The sequence below is a fragment of the Talpa europaea genome (genome assembly GCF_964194135.1).
Source record: "Talpa europaea genome assembly, chromosome: 16".
NCBI lineage: Eukaryota > Metazoa > Chordata > Mammalia > Eulipotyphla > Talpidae > Talpa > Talpa europaea.
The window spans coordinates 42083451-42100823 of NC_140084.1; the positions used below are offsets into that span (position 1 = coordinate 42083451).

General features: G+C 59.2%; 2 protein-coding genes across 2 annotated transcripts; both read right to left on the minus strand.

Moving 5' to 3' along the window:
* Window positions 1–242: 242 nt before the first annotated feature.
* On the minus strand, window positions 243–4979 carry HIPK4 (homeodomain interacting protein kinase 4; the record flags this gene model as incomplete). Its single annotated transcript, XM_084257422.1, has 4 exons — window positions 4500–4979; window positions 2861–3217; window positions 934–1770; window positions 243–422 (listed from the first exon to the last, which is right to left on the minus strand). The coding sequence occupies exons 1-4, from the start codon at window positions 4962–4964 to the stop codon at window positions 243–245; spliced, it is 1839 nt and encodes a 612-aa protein (XP_084113548.1). The 5' UTR covers window positions 4965–4979.
* Window positions 4980–7473: 2494 nt separating this feature from the next.
* On the minus strand, window positions 7474–17138 carry PRX (periaxin). The gene is made up of 4 exons (XM_084257417.1): window positions 17097–17138; window positions 15599–15755; window positions 12039–12235; window positions 7474–11587 (listed from the first exon to the last, which is right to left on the minus strand). Exons 1-4 carry the CDS (start codon window positions 17121–17123, stop codon window positions 7646–7648), a joined length of 4323 nt encoding a protein of 1440 aa, XP_084113543.1. The 5' UTR covers window positions 17124–17138; the 3' UTR covers window positions 7474–7645.
* Window positions 17139–17373: the final 235 nt, after the last annotated feature.

The window sequence follows — 17373 nt, forward strand, 5'->3', positions numbered from 1 at the left end:
ACCAGCAGGGTGTAGCCCCCTCCTGTGCCCCTCTGATCAAGGGGGCCACGAGCCAGACTCCAAGGCCCTCCTGCAGTTTGGGGTACATGTGCAGGCAGGCGCTATGGGTTAAGGGGGAAATGGAGAAATTCTGGAAAACTCTATTTCTGTAAGAATAATCTGTGGGTTTGGGGATGGCTCTGAGGAGGGGATGCCAGCCCAGCTAGCACAGCCCCCAGTGATGGGGAAAGGTAGGGTCACCATCAATGGTGCCCGCCAACGTGCTGCAGAAAGCTGGTGGCTCGGGGTGGACCGTGCGGGTGGGCGTGGCGGGGCGGGAGGCCCTGAGCCCGTGGCCCCCTGACGCTGTCCAGGGTCCAGTCTGGCTCACTCAGCCATTCCCCGGAACAGCTGCTGGGGTCGAAGAGCTCGGGGCCTGGCCTCTGTGGGGGAGTGGAAAGAGGGCCATCAGCCAAGAAGCTCCCCACCCGGGGCACCTCCAGCCTGTGCCTCTTGGACTCCCTCGCTCAGGGCCCACCTGGCCCTCAACACATCTTGGGGGCTTAAGCAGTGTGTGCTGAGAACTTCCAGTGTCTTGAGGGTTGTTAGTGTCTCTGAGGCTGAGTCACAGCTTCAGCGGGTGGGTGAATGAGTGCCTGGGCCCTGGGGAAACGTCCTCTAAGTGGACTGCCATGTGCTGAGTTCACAAAGTCTGAGGGTGGGTCAGCATGTGCCGAGCCTGTTCGAGTCTTAATTATATCCCGGATATGGGTTGGTGTTGCTGAGCCTTGCACGAGGCTGGGCTAGCGGGTGTTGGACCCTGGACCAGCTGCAGGCAAGGCTGTCGTCCAGGAGGCCAAGCCAGAGCCATGATGCCCCCATCCTGCAGCTCTGGGGAGGCCCTGACCTAGACCCTGCTCCCAGGCTGGGCGCCAGCCCGCCCACCTGGCTTACCTCCGCCTCCATGGCCAAGTCCTTGATGTCGGGTCCATCGCCGTCCCGCTGCGGGATGGTGGGCGGCTCCGCGGAGCCCCCACAGTGCTCCCCTTCTGCCCAGCCGCTGCTCCGGCAGGGCCCGTCGTCCTCGGGCGAGGCCTGGCTCAGGCGGATGAGATTGCTGAAGTTGGAGTCAGACTTGGAACCTGCAGGGGGCTTGCGGGCTTTGTGGCGGCCTGCCAGGCGGCTGCCGTAGAAGGCCAGGATGGGCTCGGGGCCTGTGTCCGGCACCCGGCGGGCAGTGGTGGCCACCTTGAGTGGAGCTAGCATGTCGGGGACTCCATCGGCCCGAGTCTCACCCCACAGCCCATGCCCCGCCTCCTGCAGACTTAGGTCATCCATCTGGTCGATGGCCCTTTGCATGCCTGGCGCCTTCTCCTCACGGAAGTAGGGCCCACTGCCCATGCCCACGGCCTCCTCTTCCTCAGCCAGACGGTAGTAGGGGGGCCCATCTTCCACAGCGGCCCCTACAGGTGTGGGGGTCTTGCCTTCCACCTGCAGCGAGAGGCGGCAGCCGCGCAGTGAGAGCTGGTAGTAGCGGGTGGTCTCGTGGGCGCTGCGCAGCTGCTGCATGGACACGAAGGGGTGGCGCAGGGCCGAGCTGGGGCTGATGCGCTCGTGGGACTCCCACGTTAGCATGCGCTTGATCAGCTCCACCATGCTCTTGAGGTCGGCGTGTTCAGCCAGTGCCTCACGGTCCGGGAAGGTCAGCCGGCTGGCGGCTCCCCCGCCGTTCACTGTCTCAATCTGGTCCAGCGACTTGAGCATGTATTTGCGGCGCTCCAGGGGGCGTACCTGGAGGGGCACAGTGGGCAGGGGTTGGCCCCGAGTCCAGGCCTGAGTCCTAGGCCCTCCTGCAATGGGGCACACATAAGACACCCTGGTTTCCAGTCTGCCCTCCAGTCCTGTCCAGAGCTCTCCTGTTGCTGTGAAGTCTGCACTCCTGAACCCTGAGACTTCCGGTTCTGCCCACGCTCTGACCTGAAACTTTTTTGCTGCTGGGAGGGCCACACCCGTTCCCCACCCCCCCTTCCCAGTCTCATGGGGAGCTCTCCTGCTGTGCAGGAAGGACATCCAACTGTGTTCTTGGTCCTCCTGTCAGCTAACCCAGAGCACTCACTGACCCACATTTTACAGCTTGCCTGAGACTGTCAGATGTATCCAGAGGTGGGTCGAGCAGAGTCCAGTGCCTACCAGCATCTAGCAGAGGGTCTCCCCTAAACCTCCAGTCTCTTCAGAATCAAATTCAGACACCTCTTGCTGCTACAGCCCCCAGACCCGATCCCAGCCCTCAAGTCCAGATGCTCCTCACTGCGATAGTTGGCCAACCCTCACCGTAGCGCTACCGGAGGAGCTGCCATACATTTTTCAGGCCCGCCTGTGAGCTCACCCAGACGCCTCTCGTTGCGACAGCCCCCACAGCTGGCCAGACTTCTGTCCTCTCTGCTGTCCAACCAGGCTCTTCCAGCATAGATCACTGGTCTCACCTGGGGCTGGGCTCACCTGGGGTCTCACTCAGCTCCCGCTTTCAGTTGCCACTTTCAACCCAACCCGACCTCCTTTCTTCTCTGTGGTCTAACCCAGATCCCTCATGCCTTCATGTGACCCCAGATCTAAAGCTGGCGGAGGAGATGCCTTCATTTTCCCAGTCACCTCTTGCTTACAGTTCCTACCTCCGACCCCCAGCTTCCAGTCTTCTCTGGAGTCTCACCTAACTCTGTCCTGCTGCAGCAGCTCCCAGAGTCAACCCTGCAGCTTCAGTCTCACCCAGATCTCCTGCTGTAATGCCCCCACAGCTGGCCCGCCAGCTCCCAGACCTCTCTGCGGTGTAACCGAGATGCTGTTCTGCTGCAGCGGCCCCCACACCGTCCCACCTGCTCCCTACCTTGGTCTCAGCCAGGTAGTCGGCCGAGGACTTGAGCTGCCAGGGGTTTGTGGCGTCGGGGTGGGGGTTGCGTTTGAAGAAGTGGTGAGCCTTGCGGGCAGCATGCAGCAGGTGGGGCTTGGGCAGGCCCTGGGTCTCGCAGATGTAGCGCACCTGGTCGTACTCGTTGTTGCCCGGGTACAGGGGCCAGCCCAGGTGCAGCTCGGCCATGACGCAGCCCAGCGACCACACGTCCACCTTCTCACAGAAGGGCAACCCCAGCAGGATCTCGGGGGCCCGGTAGAAGCGCGACTGGATGTAGGGCTCCTTCACGTAGCGCACCTCGCTGAAGATGCTGGCTGAGCCGAAGTCGATCACCTGTGGGGGCAGGGAGGCGTGTGGGCGGGGCAGCCAGTCCATGCCCCGGCATTTGTGGGCCTCAGTCTCTTCTGTGTGTTCTGTCTCTCTGTTGCATGTTTGTCTTTGTTTCTCACCACAGGAACTTATGCCATGAGGGGGAGGATCCCCCCTTTTCTCTCTCACCCCGCAACTTGCCCATCAGCAAATCTTGCTGGTTTTACCCTCTGCAATCCATCCACAGTCCCTGGCCTGATGGTCCTGCCCACCATCATCTTCCACCTAGACTAATGCAGGAGGCCTCCTCATTGGACTCTAGACCAGGGGAAAGGACCCTTCTCCCCAAGTCTGTTCTTCCAGGTACCCCTCCCCAAGGGATCCTGTGAACACCTCGATCAGATCACTTGAGTCCCACCCCTGCTCAGAACCCTGTGGCTTGACCACATCCTGTGATAAAAGTTGAAGTCCTCACTGTGGACCCGAAGGCGCTAACAGTGAAGGCGCTAACAGTCTGCCGTCACCTCCTCCCACATTTCCCCTCATTCATGTTTTCCTCCAGTCACTTGGGCCTCTCGCTTTTTAAATTTTTTAAAATTTATTTACAAGAACTGGGGTGCAGGCCAGAGGTATGAGAGGATTCACCAGAGACAGAGTGGAGAGCAGAACAGGCAGACTGACTGAAATACACTGCTGAGGGGAGCAGCGGGCGAGACAGGAGAGGTGCCATGTGGGTAGCTCCCTGGCCAGGGATCAAAGTCATGCTGTGGTGGCTGCGGAGTGTTTGACAGCACTAAGACTTTAACCCCTGCACCACCAGGGAGGCCCTCACTCTGTCTTCTTAAACAAGCCAGATGCATACCCGCCACAGGGCCTTTGCATCCACACAACTCACTTCTCTCTTCCTCTGGCCTTTACTCAGTGAGGCCTCCCTGACCAACATGTCTCAAGTTTCACTTATCACCATTCCTCTTGCCCCAGTCACCACCCCATCCTCTTCCACCTGATCTTTTCTCCACACTCGCATAACCACTTATCCTGCGAATCTGTCTCTCCTACTGGAATGTCAGCCCCACTAAGCCAGGGCTGGGTCAGAGGAGCTGAGCTAGGAATTGAACAAGGGTGGGGAGCCCCGGGGTCCGGAAGGGAGATGCTGTCAGATTGGGATGGGGTGTAGGGGAGAGGCCTCATGGAAGTGAGGGCGGGGCCACCTCAGGGCTGGGAGGCCAGTCCAGGGAGACATCAGCATCCAGGGTTGGGGGGCTGTGAGAACAGGGATGCTGCTGCCCGGGGCAGCCCCACTCACCTTGACCCTGAAGGGGCAGCGGGTCTGGTCCACCAGCATGATGTTCTCGGGCTTTAGGTCGGCGTGGATGATGGCCAGCTCCTTGAGCCTGGCCAGGGCCCTGAGCACCTGCAGGGTGACCGTGCGGATGTGGCGGGCGGGGAGGGGCGCGAAGTTGTTCTCTTTCTGGAATTCAAAAAGGTTTTGTTCCAGCAGCTCGAAGACCAAGTAGAACTTGAGGGCATCGTGGAAGAACTCGAGGAAGCGGATGATGTGGGCCTCCTCAGGGTCCAGGCCCCTCATGCAGCGCAGCAGCTTCAGCTCGTTCTTGATGATGCGGTTGCGGTACGCGTCGTTCTTGAGGATCTTGATGGCCACCATCTCTCCCGTGCTCCGCCGCCAGCCCTTGGCCACCTCCCCGAAGGTGCCCTTGCCCAGCACCTCGATGATGTCATAGCAGTCGGTCTCCGACTGGATGGTGGCCATGGCGCCTCTGCCGCCGGTCACTGGCCGGCCGCTGCCCCGGGTCCACAGGCTCTGCTTCCGAGGTCTCCCACCCCGCCGCCGGCCCCGACCCCACCGCAGTGGGGGAAAGAGAACCTCACTCGTGCCTCCCCCTGCGAGCTTTGCCCCCGTCTTCCTGGCACCCCCCCAGCCCCCTGGGCCACACCACGAGTCTTCCAGGGGCCGCACCCCTCCCCTGAAGCCCTCCTGGCGTGGGACCAGGGGCCCCAGCCCCCCCAAGTGGGTTCCAGGTTGCTGAGTGGCTCCGGTTCTGTTGTTGGAGACCTGAGCCCCTGGCTGGAGTGGGGGGTGGGGTGGCAGGCTGAGCCCCCTCCCCCGCCCAGTGGCGGAACCCTGCAGGTCTGGCAGGTGACAGAGGGGAGTGTGATTGTGGACCCTGGCATGTGGGAATGGGACCTTCCTAAGCGGAGGTGAGGAGATGCAGGCTTTCAGAGCTAGGGGGTCGTGTGTGTGTGCGTGTGCGTGTGTGTGTGTGTGTGTGTCCACTGTGGCCACCAGGCCACCATAGGGGAGGTGTGGCTGCAGGAGACCAGGTCGCACCAGGTCTTGAATGTCAGGCTGTGAAGTTGGGACTTTTGGTATGAGGACCCTGGGGAGCCACAGAGGAGCTTTGCGCGAGGGAAGGCAGGGTCATGTCAGAAAGCTACTGGGTGAAGAAGGGTGGATTAGAGGGGATGAGAGGGAATTGAACTCATGCCTTGGAGGTAGATCTCAGGGAGGCCTTGGAGCAGGGCCCAGGTAGAAGACTGGGAGGAGAGAGGAGGCAGGTCACACTCAGGAGACCAGGTGACCAGGTGACCAGGTGACCAGTGACAGGACAAACAGGTTTGGGGAGGTGGAGGGAGCCACCCAAGGGTCTAGCCTGAGTAAGGATGGTGCGGACATGGACAAGGAGCAGTTTGGAGAGGAGAGGTTAAGGTCTGCTTGGGAAATTAGAGCATTTCAACACTACCAGTGCTTTAGAAGTCTTATCTGATCTTAAAACATTCAAGTTTCTTTGGGGTAGCTAATTTTAATAGCTCCTTTTTACAGTGGAGAAAAAAGGGTGAGGGAGGGGATGGGGGTGAATGAGGGGATGGGGGTGAAGGAGGACCTGGGACGAGCCCTGGGGGCCCATGGAGGGGAGAGGAGAGACTCAGGAAGGAGGGTCCCTGAGAAGTCAATAGCCGGGAGGCAGAGGAAAGGTGCCTGCGGGCACTGACGCAGCAGCCAGCATGGTAGGAGGAAACCAGCCCCAATGCTGGGGCTGAGCAGGGGCCTCGGACCTCTAATATAATTCCTGCCATGTTTGGGGGAGACAGAGAAAGCACATCATGTTGGGCAGTGACCTGAGGGAGCAGGCGTGAAGGGAGGTGTGGGAATAAATGGGGGTGTTGACAACGGCCCTTTAGCCTCTAAGGGTGGGAGAAGTCAGAGAAGGGAAGAGAATGGACAGGCAGATATTTTGCCCTGGGAGGAAATCTGAACAACTGCCTTCTTACTCCAGTCTGGGGCATCACGGAAAGACATGGAGGAGTCCAGAGGCCCTAGTGGGGGTTAGGGGCTGAGATCCAGATTCGGGATGGGGTTTGTATGTGAGAGAACGGCCCCTAGGCCCTAGGAGCTGAGGTCCAGCAGTGACAGGGACTGAGGAACCTGGGACTTAGCCCTTAACAGGCAGCCAGCAGGCCTCCCTGATGGCCTAGGGGTTAAGTCTCATCACTACCATCATGAAGATCCACCTCCAAGGCATGAGTTCAATTCCCGACCAGGGAGCTGACCCACATGGTGCAGCAGACCTCTCCTGTTGTGCCTGCTGCTCCCTTAGCAGTGTATTTCAGTAGATCTGCCTGTTCTGCTCCCCATTCTGATTCTGGGGAATCCTCTCAAACCACACACACACATTTCTGGTCTGTACCCCAGTTCTTTTATGCAAAAATAAAATCTTAAACTAAAAAAAAAGAGACAGCCAGTATCTGAGGTGAAGCTCTGAACCCATGATGCTAGAGAGGGGACCAGGAGGGACCTTTCTGGGTGGGGCTGGGGTGCAGCAGGTAGTTAAACCAGCCGGACCGGAAAGGGACAGTCTTTACAGGGAGGTGCTCTTGGTGGTGAGGAGGTGGCCAGCAGGGGGCAGGCGGGGAGCAGTTGTTCAGTTTCCTCAGGACGCCTGTCCTGTCCCGGTGGGAATGCATTTCCTGGTAGGTCAGGTGGACTTGCTAGCACACAGGTCCCCCAACTATGCTCTTGGGGGTAACTTCTCAGAGTCCCGCTCAGTGGCCCCTGAGACTTCTGAAGGGCTAGGGCAGGCTCCCTCCTATGGGGCCACCCCCACATTTCGCTAACTCTTCTCTACCAGGGCTCGAGTGCGTCCTCAGGTTCCCCCACTTTCCCCCTCAGGGACTCGTTTCTCTGCACCCTCCCCACCGTCCCCTGGTGCAGAGAGACCGGACACATGGCAACCTCTGGATTACTTTATTCACATGGCACGATATGGGCACTCCTGTCAACGAGACGGCGCGAGGCGCGAGGCCTCCATGGCCTTGCCCTGGTCAGTAGTCCACCTCCTGGCCACCCCCGCCCCCAGGGTTAGTGCTAGTTATCTCACACACAAAACAAGGGGGAGGCGGGATGCGAAGACAACGGCGAGTCTCCCTGTGATGTCAGATGACAGCGGCCTGAGCCCCCTCCATCCTGGTAGGGCCTGGTGCCCCTGCCTCCGAAAACCCCACGCTGGGCAGCCTAACCCGGAATCCACCCTCTTCTTTGTCCCCGCTCCTGCTCCGGGACTTGGGGCTCAGGGACACCCGCGGGAAGCGGAACTTGGGCGACTTCTCCCCACCGGGGGACTTGGCGGCTGCCTCCCCCTCCTGCCCCCGAGAGGCCTTGGAAGGGGAAGACAGGCCCACACGGGGCAGGCGGACCCGGCCTCGCCCTCGGCGGCCAGAGCTCCCTTCTCCGCTGGCCTCCTCTTCCTCCTCCTCGGGGCTGGGAGAGCCATCCCTGGCGCCCGCCTCGCTCTGGCTCTGGCCGAAGCCCACGCGGGGCAGCCTGAGTTTCGGGCTCTTGGCCTTCTCGCCCTCCTCGCCCCCCTCCCTGGCCCGCACCAGGCCAAATCGCGGCAGCCGCACCTTCAGTTTGTGCCCGGCGTCCGCCTCGCCCTCTGTGACCTGGTACTCAGCATGACTGCCAACTGCGGGCGGCGAGAGCTCCACATCGGGCAGTGAGAGGTGGAAAGTGCGCTCGGCCCCTGGAGGCTGGGCCCCAGGCGCCTCTCCCCCAGCCCCGGCTTTGGCCTCCGGAGCAGGCATCTTCAGCCTCAGCCCACCATCGCCCGCGGCTGCCTCGCCTCCCTTCGCCTCTGCTCCCAGCCCCACGTCCAGCTCAAGCTGGGGCACCGTCACAGCAGGCATCTTGAAGATGCCCTCGCCCACCAACAGCTCACCACCTGCTCCCTGCGTCCCAGGCTGGACCGAGGTCACTTGAGACGTCTGGATCCTGTAGCCTGCTGTGCCCTCTGCTAAAGAGGCTGCACTCTCAGCGGGCTGCTTGGGGGCGGCACCGGCAACCACCTCCCCAAAGCTGGTCAGCTCTACCTGAGGCAGGGAGATGCCCAGTGGGGGCATCTTCAGCGCCCCCTCCTGGCCTTCAGCGCTCGCCGGCCTACTTGTGGACACTTGCAAGTCTGACAGCTGCACTCCACCGGCGGCCACCACTCCAGCTGGCCCCCCTTCTTCCTGGCCCCTCAGCGTGATCAGCTCCACCTCTGGGATCTTAAGCTGCCCAGCTGTGGACTCTGGCTTTTCCCCGGGGCTGACACGTCCACTCTGAATTTCTGATTCCTTCCCTCGAGCTAGCCCAAAGGAGGGCATCTTCAGCTTGGGCATCTTCATCCTCCCATCCCAACCCCAGCCCTTGCCCTCCGACTCAGCCACCCCTGTCACGAGATCCCCTGCTTCGGTGTCTCGGCCTCTGATGCCAAGCTTCGGCAAGGCGAACCTGGGCCCCTTGAGCTTGGCATCAGCCCCTGCCACTTCCACCTTGCCCGTGGGCAGATGGGCATCCAGGCTGAGATGTGGGATGGACAGATCGAGAGCAGGTAACAGGCCTGCCTCCCCTGCCCCTTTGGCCTCAGCCTCGGTCCCCACGCGAGCCTTGGGGAGTGAGATGGTAAACTTGGATACCTTCAGCTTGGAGGCTCGCCCAGCCCCCTCAGTCTCTGCTTTGGCCACCTTTGGCCCTGAGAGTCCAAACTTGGGCAGGAAAAACTTGGAGGAGGGCTTGACTTTCATCTCCGTCACCTCTAGCTGCCCTTCGCCAGCCTCCACTGTGGGCAGTTGTGGGGTGACAATCTCAACAGAGGGCATCCGGAAGGCCCCTTCCTTGACCCCTGCTGCCACCTGGGGGCCCTCTGCCCGCTCCACCTTGCCTACTGCAGCTGCTTGGACCTGTCCCTCCAGGCCGAGGGCTCCTGGCAGATGTAGCTCCACAGAGGGCAATGTAAGAGAGGGAGCACCCCCACGAGCCTCGATGCCCACCTCTGGCTGCAGACAGGGAAGTGTCACCAGCTTCCCCAAGACCTCAGCACCTGCCTCACCTGGCTTGCCTCGTGATGGGGACCCTGCCCTCCCTAGTTTGGGCATAGTCATCTTGGGCATTTTGAAGCCAAATTCCTTCCCCTCTGCCTGTTCTGCCCTGGCAGCTTTCAGCTGCACCTCTGGAGCCTTGGGCAGCTTCACCTCGCATACCTTCGGAAGATGAACCTCTGGGACCTTTGGCACTTCCATTTCTGGCAGCCGCATCTCTGATGCTTTCGGCAGCTGCACTTCTGGGAGGTGCACATCAGGCACGGCCATCTCAGGCACCTTTGGGAGTTTCATCTCTGGGAGCCTCACGTCAGGGACTCTCATCTCCGAAACCTTTGGCAATTGCACCTCTGGGAGGTGCACATCTGGCACAGCCATCTCAGGCATCTTCGGGAGTTTCATCTCTGACACTTTCGGCAGCTGCACGTCCGGGAGGTGCAGGTCCGGCACAGCCATCTCAGGCAGTTTGGGGAGCTTCATGTCTGGAACTTTCGGGAGCTGCACCTCTAGGAGGTGCACGTCTGGCACAGTCATCTCGGGCAATTTCGGGAGTTTCATGTCTGAGACTCTTGGGAGCTGCACCTCTGGCAGGTGCACATCCGGCACAGCCATCTCAGGCACCTTTGGGAGCTTCATCTCTGTAACTTTCGGGAGCTGCACCTCTGGGAGGTGCACATCTGGCACAGCCATCTCAGGCACCTTTGGGAGCTTCATCTCTGCCACTTTCGGGAGCTGCACCTCTGGGAGGTGCACATCTGGCACAGCCATCTCAGGCACTTTTGGGAGTTTCATCTCAGAAAGCTTCATCTCTGTAACTTTCGGGAGCTGCACCTCTGGGAGGTGCACATCTGGCACAGCCATCTCAGGCACCTTTGGGAGCTTCATCTCAGAGACCTGTGGCAGCTGCACCTCTGGAAGCTGCATTTCCAGCACAGCCATCTCTGGCACCTTTGGGAGTTTCATCTCTGGAACTTTTGGCAGCTGCACCTCTGGGAGTTGCACATCTGGAAGGGCAGCCTCAGGCATTTTTGGGAGCTTGACATCAGGGGCCTTGGGGAGACTCACTTCGGGCCCCTTGGGCATCTTGACCTCAGGCACCGAGACCCCAAGGCCAAGGGAGGGCATCTTGATGCTGGGCAGTTTCAGCTTGCTCTCAACTTCAGGGGCAGTGGGACGGGGTTCCAGGAGAGAAAGCCCAAAGGTAGGCATTCGAAGTCTGGGCCCCTTCGCCCTGGTCTCCGGGCTGCCCTTGGCCACTTTGACCTCAGCAACTTCCTTTCCTCGAGCCCCAAAGCGGGGGAAACTGAGGCGGGGCATCTTCAGGGCCACCTCAGGCACCTCTCCTCGGGCCTCTACCTCTTTGCCCGGCAAGGTCAGGTCCACTCCCACAGCAGGCACTGCCACATCCAGGGTGGGCACTACGACCGTAGCAGCCCCTTCTCGGGACTCCAGGCATGGAAGTGTGGGCAATGTGGGTAGAGAGGGCAAGGTGGGTAGCTCCACTTGGGGGACCTGGATGCCTCCAGCTATAGGCTCCACAGCAGGTGCAGCAGGGACTCCTAACCCTAGTGTCGGCAGATGAAGGGCAAAGCCACCAGCTGCCTCGGCTGCTGGGGCCACCTCTCTTGGCCCCTTGGGGACTGAGACCTGAGGGACACCCACCTCGGCACCTGGCAGCCTAGGTCCAACCAGCTCCACCTGGGGGGCTGTGAAACGGGCTCCTGCTGCTGCTTCGGCCTCTGCTTTGGCCTTTCTGGGGGGAGGAGCGGCAGCCGCCAACCGGGCTATATGAGCCTCTTCAGCCACTTCTCGGACTCGAAGCCGAGGTAGCTGGAGGCGCCGGCGGGTGGGGGCTGCTGAGACAGGCCCCTTGACAACCTCAGCTTTGAGGCCCCGACGCAGACGGGAGAACTTGGGGAAGGAGAATTCCACATCAACAGGGGCCAGGTCTGCAGGGGCCCCCAGGGCCCCAGGCATCATCATCTTCTTCTTCTTCACGGGGGACAGACTCTGGATGTTCTGGGGAGAGAGGAGAGAGGCGGGAGGCGGTGGGACAGTGGGAGGCCCAGGGTGAACAGGGGAGCCCCACCCGGTATTGGACCAGGCTGGGTGGAGCATCTTGTCCCCCAAACGCTATTCCCACTTCCTGCCGTCGTTCCACCATTACTGCCCCAGAAGGCAAAAGATGTTCATTTAAAATATCAACAAGAGTCCAACAGGAGTGTAGGAGCTGATGGTGAGGATGTCTCCCCCAGGTGGGTGAGAGCCCTGGTCTGGGATGGGTGAGACCCCTCCCCAGGGAGGAGTTTAGGGGCAAGAACAGGAGGCATAAGGTGAGATTAGCACTGGGTTAGTGACAAGACAGAGCAGGAGGCTGGCCCATGCTGTGGGGGGACAGGGCTCACGGCGCAGAGACAGCATCGCTGGGGCAGTTCAGGGCCAGGACCGGGGCCGGGCTAAGCACGCGTACCAGCTTGGCCACCTTGGCCCGTGGGCCTTTGATCTCGTAGCCGGCCACAGTGCCAGGCCGCAGCGCCAGGTCCCCGGTGGGCACAGTGCGCTTTAGGCAGAAGGAGACTTTGTAAGGCTCGGCGCATTGCAGCAGACGTAAGGCGTCCTCGTACTTGAAGTTCTCAAAGAAGACGCGGGCGCTCAGCAGCTGATCCCCTGCAGGTGAGGAGGTGGTGGGCAGGGCGTGAGTCCCTCCAGGCTCCGCAGACGCCTGGTTCCACGAACCCGGCTCCAAGCCCTGGCCCCGCCTCTCCCTGAGCGCTACATTGAGACGCAAAGTCCCGCCCAGAGAGAAGCCCCGCCCACAACATTATCCCCGCCCACAGCGCAAAGCCACGCCCACTCGGGCCACGCCCATCGCCTCTCCACACCCCTCTCTTATCCTCACATTTCAGATACTGATTTTACTTCCTTTACTGAGAGAATAGAATCAGAAGGGAACTTCCAGAAATTCCCACCCCACCTCACACCCCTACTCCTATGGCGACTTACTCCACACTCAACCTGTTCTTTTTTCCTTTTCTCACCCTCCTCCACTGCATCCCCTCATCTCTCCACCTGTTGTTTTTTTTTTTTAAGATTTATTTATTTATGCATACAAGAGGTGAGGTACAGGACAGAGGTGCGGGGAGGGGTGGAGTGAGAGGATTCACTAGAGACAGAGTGGGGAGCAGAACAGGCAGATCCATTGAAATACACTGCTGAGGGGAGTAGCCAGCGAGACAGGAGAGAGGTCTGCTGTGCCATGTGGATCAGCTCCCTGGCCAGGATTGAACTCATGCTGCAGTAGCTGCTAATAGTTCTGAGACTTAACCCCTTGCGCCACCAGGGAGGCCCCTCCATCTGTTTTTAAGGATGAATTATCCCCACCCCTAGCTCAGGTTAATCCCCCCTCCCCTGATCTCTCAGGGACATCCTCTGGCAGTTCTCTCTTCTACATTACACTCATTAACATACCACATTCTGTGACTTCTCCCCTAGAAGGCTGTGTCGACCTCACTCCCCCTGGAACTCCTGCTCCATTTATCTGTCCACCTGAACAGCAAGCTTCCTTGAGTTATCTGGTTGCATTACTCATCTCTCCGACCACACTTTCCACCTCTGAACTTCCCTTCAGGTTCCATGCAGTCAGCTCCCTGTAGCTAAATCCAGTGGCCAAGTCCCAGACTTTTCTGTTTGACCACCCTGCCTCTGGCAAAACTTCACTCTCTCTCTTTCATCCACTTGCTTCACTCCCAGGGCTTCACACCTCTGGCACCTCTTCCTTCTCAGCCCCTCTCCCTCCATGACTCCATGAAGACACACTGGCCCAAGCTCAGGTTCAGACCTTGTCTTCTCCATCCACATGCTTACGCTCACCCCTTTGAGAAACTCATCTAGATTGAGGATTTTAAGATCATACACAGGCTAACCACCCCCAAGTGTCTTAGACTCACACAACCAGCTACCCCCTCCACATCTCTGTCTTGGTATCAACAGACACCTTCACTTAATAGACCCACACCTCACCCCTGGTCTGCCTCCAAGTGAGCTCCAAACCCAGTGTTCCCTATATTCAGTCCTACCAACTCTATCCTCAGATCAAGAATCCCTGGACACAACATCAATCCCTCTCTCTCCATCACACCCCATGTCCAATCCGGAAGACTCCTCCCCCCAAATATATCCAGAATCCTGGACCTACCTGGCAGTGCGAGGGGTTTAGCACAGCACCGTGAAGCTGTTCGCAGCCTCTGCAACACGAGTTCGATTCCCGGGCCAGTCAGGGAGCTGCTCACATGGCGCAGCGGACTTGTCCTGTCTTGCCCACTGCTCCCCTCAGCAGTTTATTTTAGTCAGTCTGCCTGTTCTGTTCCCCACTCTGTCTCTGGTGAATCCTCCCTCTCTCTCACACACACACACACTCTCACCCACCTCTGGCCTGTATTCCAGTTCTTTTTTTTTTTTAATATTTATTTATTCATGCATGTAAGAACCAGGGTACAGGCCAGATGCACGGAAGGGTGAGAGGATTCACCAGAGTCAGAAAGGGGAACAGAGCAGGCAGACCGATCGAAATACAACCCAAGGGGAGCAGAGGGTGAGATGGGAGAGGTCTGCTGTGCCATGTGGGGTATTTCCGGCGTGGGCTGGGATGGAACCCGCGCTGCAGAGGCTGCAGACAGCTTCACAGCGCTGCGCTCAACCAGCTGCGCCACCAGGGAGGCCCTGTATCCCAGTTCTTGTATGCAGAAATGAAATAAATCTTTAAAAATAACAACAACAAAATATACCCAGAATCTAAACCCTTCTCTTCACCTCTGATGACGCCATTTTGGCTCTGAGATTCACCATCTCTTACCTGGATAATCACAGTAGCCTCTTTGTTGGTCTTCTGGCTCCCCATGCTGCCCCCCTGCATTCTACTGCTAATGCAGCAGTTTAACATGGTTCACTCATGTTCTTTCTCTACTCACAACCCTCTCAATTTAAATCAAATCCTCAACATGGCCTGTAAAGCCCTCTAAAAACAGCCCTTCCCCTTAGCTCTCTGCCTCATCTCTTACTCTCCTCTTCACTAACTCTGTTCCATCTATACTGGCTCCTTGCTGTTCCTCCAAGAAGCCAGGACTTAGGGCCTCTGCACAGGCTGTTCTCTCTCTCTGCCTGGCATACTCTTCCACACATAGCTGGTTCTCTTATACCTCTTTCAGGTCTTTCCCCTTGTCCTGGTCCATTTGGTTTGTTAAAAATTCAGCTTCCCTCCTGGCATGTGTAGCACTTATTGCTTTCTGACTATGTATTTTACTGATTCTGCTTAAAAATGCCTCTCCCACTAGAATGTAAGCCCTCTAAGTGCACAGTGTGAGTCTGGTTTGTTCACTGCTGTAGCCCAGGTATTTAGAATAATGTCTGGAAATAGAAGGAGCTTAATAAATAGTTGTTGCATGAATAAATCACATCAGCGTCATCTCCGGTTCCTAAAACATCCCTCACTAAGGTCTCCTCCCCACCTCCTCCAAGTTAACTCCACCTTTTTTTCCAGCCCCAACAACAAAAACAATAACTAGCCCTTACTTAGTGCTTACTAGGTGCCATTTAGCTATGTTGCCAAGTGTTTTCAAATACTGACTCATCTCATCCACGTAATAACCCATGAGGTTACTAAAATTATTCGCATTTCAGAGATGGGAAAACCGAGGCACAGAGTGATCACAAACCAGTAAAGCGCTGGGATTTGAATCGTGGCAATAAACCCGTAGAGCCGGCACTAACCAACACGGAACCGACACACGAAGTCCCACTCCAAGCCCTTAAGGCCTCCTGCAGGTCGCCGGCCAGGTCGCCGGCCAGCCCGCCCCGCCCCGCCCCCCCGCCCCTCCGCCCCAGGAAGCCCCGCCCATCCCCGCCTCCCGCCCCGCCCACCCTCTCTCCCCAGGAAGCCCCGCCCCTCCCCGCCTCCCGCCCCGCCCTCCCGCCCGCCCTCCCCAGGAAGCCCCGCCCTGTCTCGGGAAGCCCCGCCCCTCCGGCCACGCCCACCTTCCTGCAGGCTGAGGCTCCGCGCGGCGGGCGAGTCCTCCCGCAGCTCGCGCACGAAGATGCCCTCCTTGCCGCCGCCCGCCACGTTGATGCCGCTGACCCCCGTGTGCGCCTCAGTCTCCACGATGATCTCCACCAACTCCGTCCGCCTCAGCTCCTGCCGAGGGAGGCGAGGGGTGGCCATGGGGCCCTGGAGCCGGGTCTCGCCCGGAGTCGGCCATGGCACCTAAAGCGACTCTTGAACGGGTCCGCGGGGCGCAAGCCCCTCGGCCCGGCTTAGGCACCCACTCTGGCTTGTCCCTTTTAAACAAGTGGTTCAAAGGCTCGGTCGTGGAGTCCCCTGAGGGCGCGGTGGGGGGTGAAGAGAGGCAGGGTGGGGGAGACTCAGGGCACGTGAGCGGTGGGCGAGTGAGGACTGGACGTGCCCTCGGGGGGCGGGGCCCGCATGTGGGGGCGGGGCCCGCACGTGGGGGCGGGGCTAGGGGTTGAGCACAGCCTGGGAGCACTCTGGGGTAGGGAGCACTCTGGGGTAGGGAGCACTCTGGGGTAGGGAGCGCGGCTCTGAAAGAGGGGTCACATCAGGTATAGAAGTGTGCCAGAGATGGAGAGGTGTGTGGCTTGAGTATGTGTGAAGGCAGGGCAGGCACCCATAGTCTAAGAGCCGGATTGAGCTATAGGGTGGGGTTGAGGAAGGGGTTCCCGTGAACGGGCTGGAAACTGGAAATATAAGTGATGAGGGAGGGGGCGCAGGGGAGTGAGGAGGGGGTGGGCTGCCGCCTTGGAGACTTGAATGTGTGTGACACTGTGCCCTATTGTGGACTCTGACCCTAAGACCTGCATGACGCCCATGGTAAAGGGAATCCAGTGAATGGGAGGGGTGTGGGTAACCAGACGTGGTATCCCTGGTATTTACTGTAAATGGTGCTAACCTGGCTCTGGCCCAGCAGTACACGGTGGCATTCACAATGGGGCTTTCCAGAAGAGGCAATGAAAGACCCCCCGCAACCATCTAGAAACCCAATCTTCTGTGTCTCTGGGGGAGTACCCACTGTTAAGCTGGGTGACATGTGTGCACCAGAAGGAATCACTGGCTCTGAACCAAGACCCAAAGCAACAGGGAGCCACGGGGTACTGTGATGGGCAGGGCATCGAGACCAGGAGTCAAGGCCAGGGCTTGGAGCCAGAAAGCAGCTCTGGGCCAGATACCCCAGAGCAGAAGCTTCCAGAGCCTGGTAGGAAGGGCTCCTGTAAAAGGAGACCCGTTCTGTGCCTAGTCTCTGGCAGGAGGCAGTCAGTGCCTGTTCTCTCTCCGTAACTGACACCACTGATATTCGAGGGGCTTGCTAGGCACCAAGTCCTGTGCAGATGGCTCAGGTGTAAGTCCTCCACACCCTCAGAGATGGGGGCCATTGCTGTATTTGTGTCCTTGCCCTCCCCCAAGTCTGTGTCCCCGACCCAGGCCCCACAAGGCTCCCTTGTAGGATGTGTGGGTGCTCACCTCGGCACTCCGACTCCTGGCCTCCATGGCACTGCTGGGAGTCACCTGGGCTCCAGACTCCTGCTTCCTCTCCCTTCTGCTGCAGGACCAGCTTTAGTTCTGCATGGAGCAGCTGCCTCTGAGCCTGCGGGGAGAGGGATGGGGACTTGAGACCAGCAGAGGATGCATGGGTGCGGGGCTGAGAGGGAGAGGTCAGGGTGGGTATCAGAAGGGGAGTCACATCCCAGTCATTTTCTCACCGCTGCGTGGGCACAAGCACCCTCTCTTAACAGATGTC